This window comes from Berghia stephanieae, chromosome 5 (genome assembly GCF_034508935.2).
Source record: "Berghia stephanieae isolate SIO BIC M18660-M18661 chromosome 5, UCSD_Bste_1.3, whole genome shotgun sequence".
NCBI classification, from domain to species: Eukaryota; Metazoa; Mollusca; class Gastropoda; order Nudibranchia; family Aeolidiidae; genus Berghia; species Berghia stephanieae.
Genome location: NC_088364.1, coordinates 56,647,018 through 56,649,676, shown reverse-complemented (window position 1 = coordinate 56,649,676; position 2,659 = coordinate 56,647,018). Strand labels below are relative to the sequence as shown.

General features: G+C 34.1%; 1 protein-coding gene across 1 annotated transcript in view; it reads right to left on the bottom strand.

Moving 5' to 3' along the window:
• The window catches only part of LOC144973978 (extracellular matrix organizing protein FRAS1-like), a 99,409-nt gene extending 97,120 nt beyond the window's left edge, over positions 1-2,289 (bottom strand). The window contains exons 1-2 of the mRNA XM_078916867.1: positions 2,122-2,289; positions 668-883 (exon numbers count right to left, since the gene is read on the bottom strand). Coding sequence (XP_078772993.1) covers positions 668-770 — 103 coding nt within the window. The 5' untranslated portion in view covers positions 771-883; positions 2,122-2,289. The remainder of the gene's footprint in view (positions 1-667; positions 884-2,121) is intronic.
• Positions 2,290-2,659: the final 370 nt, after the last annotated feature.

Here is a 2,659-nt window from a genome sequence, read left to right as displayed (position 1 = left end):
GCCAAATGTTTAAATAAATCTTTTATCCAGAGTACGGCAGTTAACTTGTTAATAAAGAAAGCTTGTGAATTCATAAGATTATTAAGTCATCCTACCATTCAAATTTATTGCGTGATCAAAATTAATTGGAATAGATCTATTTGGTTTTTGTCAATTCGTATTAAAGGAAACAGTGTGCTGAACTAAACTTGGCTTGGACTTATTTTAAATGGAAGAAAGTGACTTTAAAAAATCATTATGAGTTTTTAATTTTTAAAAATAGTAGCCGTGAAGATCGTCCAACTAATCTCACAATGCAAATCTACAGATTATGAAAGCACGCCCCACGTTGCTGAGGTTTTCTACTGGGCTTACACAGCTCAAACTAAAGGACACTTTAGAAAGATTGCATTTACATTTCTCCAAAGAAATCAAATTATAAAAATTGTCTAACAGAGAGGAAGTTCTATGGAAAAATACTTGAAAAACTAGGCTCCCAAAATGTAATGTGTAATTTTGGGTCAATAGCCGATATTCATACTTTTTTCCAATTGAAATATTGTTATCATTGGAAAAAATTAGAGGTTGTGTCTATTATGTTTAGTACAATTAATTATTCTTAGAAAAAAAGATTAATAATGTATCTAAGTTCGGGCTTTGTTATTCACATGACTTTTATAATACTCACCATTGGTTACATTTGGTAGTCCAATCAGAAAGCACAAAAGACTCCAAAGAATCAAAAGATGAATATCCGAACGTCCACAGAAAAGTGTGATACGTATTTCCATTGTATTCTCCCAATGTTATGTCATGTCATTTTGACCGTAAAGTTTGTTGTTCTCCGACGTAGGATATCTATTTCAATTCAACCGACCTTGTGAAAACAACATTGGGCTAAAAACTTGTCTCGGTAAAGTAAAAACTGTTTGTGGATGAAACAAAAATGGCAGAAATGAATACTAACACTTTGGAAAACGATCGGCAAAACTTAAAATGGATTCTTGACTACCTCTCTCTCTCTCTCTCTCTCTCTCTCTCTCTCTCTCTCTCTCTCTCTATCTATCTATCTATCTATCTATCTATCTGTCTCTCTCTGTCTCTCTCTCTCTCTCTCTCTCTCTCTCTCTCTTCGTGTTTATGTGTGTGTGTGTGTGTGTGTGTGTGTGTTTAGTATGTGTGTCTCCCACACAAACATATATTTTGCAATATAATTTTGAAGGCTAAAACTGTAAATCATATGCAATGAAATGCATAAATAAACCATTTGAATCCCAACGTGATTCTATCTCCTCGTCAATCTGTTTCTATTGCGTCGTTATATTTACTAACCAGCTTATCGGTCTAGTGGCCTACTCAACCATCTATATCTAATAATCTATCTACCTACTAAATCGACTTTCACATTTGTCTATATTATGATGTAAGACAATGCTAATAAAGCACATTCAAATAGAGCGACAGACACAATTTTACACTAAATTTTTGCATTTTTATATGTAAATGTAAACTCTAGCATGCCTCATAGTGCAGGTAAGAATATAACATGATGCATGTGTACACGATGCTGTGTTCTCTATTCAGAGGCATGTTTATTTCCATACCTTGGTCTGAGACGGAAGGTATTAATTTTATGACTCTCTTCACAATAATCAGTTTTCAGAAGCTTCTTGAAAAACAATTTTTAAAAAGCAGATCGGCATAACTCTAAACAAATTTAATAAAATACGGTATAAATTCCAATGATCATAGCATTGTTACATTGAAAGACTATATTGTGCTGTTAATTGTAAAAATGCTCAATTATTTTTTCAAACTGGTATCGTTTTTCCATCGTGTTCATCGTGTTAAAAACTAAAAAAAAAATATTTTAACAATATACGTATTCTTTTACCTGTTCAATACACAGGTATACGGCACATATCGATAAATTGGTATAAGCATGATATAAGCCCACCACTGCCGTGAAGGAGACAATTAAGTTTACACTTAAATCATTAAACTTACTAGGGTACGTCTGCATAATAAAATTAAATGTTTTAGAAGCACCAGACACACGTGCGTCCTAAGGAAAGAAAATTGACTATACACCTGAAGTCGATCTTACAACCAAAAAAAAAAAAAAAATTGAAAGAAAAATACCTCCAATCTGGAACGAATTTTAATGACATCATTATCCTTCCCGTGTCCAGGTAAAATCCTCTACTTCTGAAAACTGACGTATCCATAAGGACGTTATTTGTAACGACGCGGAATATTTCACCGAATAGACAACAATGGTGTCGTTGCTTTCGTTGTTCGTCAAGTACTGAGGAGGAGAGGCGAGAGTTTGGAGTGTACAGTGAAAGCAATGCGGGGGAGTCCCAACTCGAAGTGCCATCGCAGTTGTGTCTATCTAAGCATAATATTTAACTGTTGTTGTTCTAGATAGTCTACGTTTTTACTTGTGAAAAACAAAAAAAAAAAGATTACTGTTACGACCAACGAGTACCTATTTGAAGGTCTGATAACCCAAATTGTTTTAAGCTCATTGTTGTAATGGAAATACTCTTAAACCGATGCAAAATATTGTCCGTTATAACAATGTTAGAGCAAGCCCATAACAGGGCAGTGAAGTCGTTAGGTCACACCTTCCTTTTTCCGGTTCATAACTTCTTGGAAGTGTGTAACCAACCAGTCC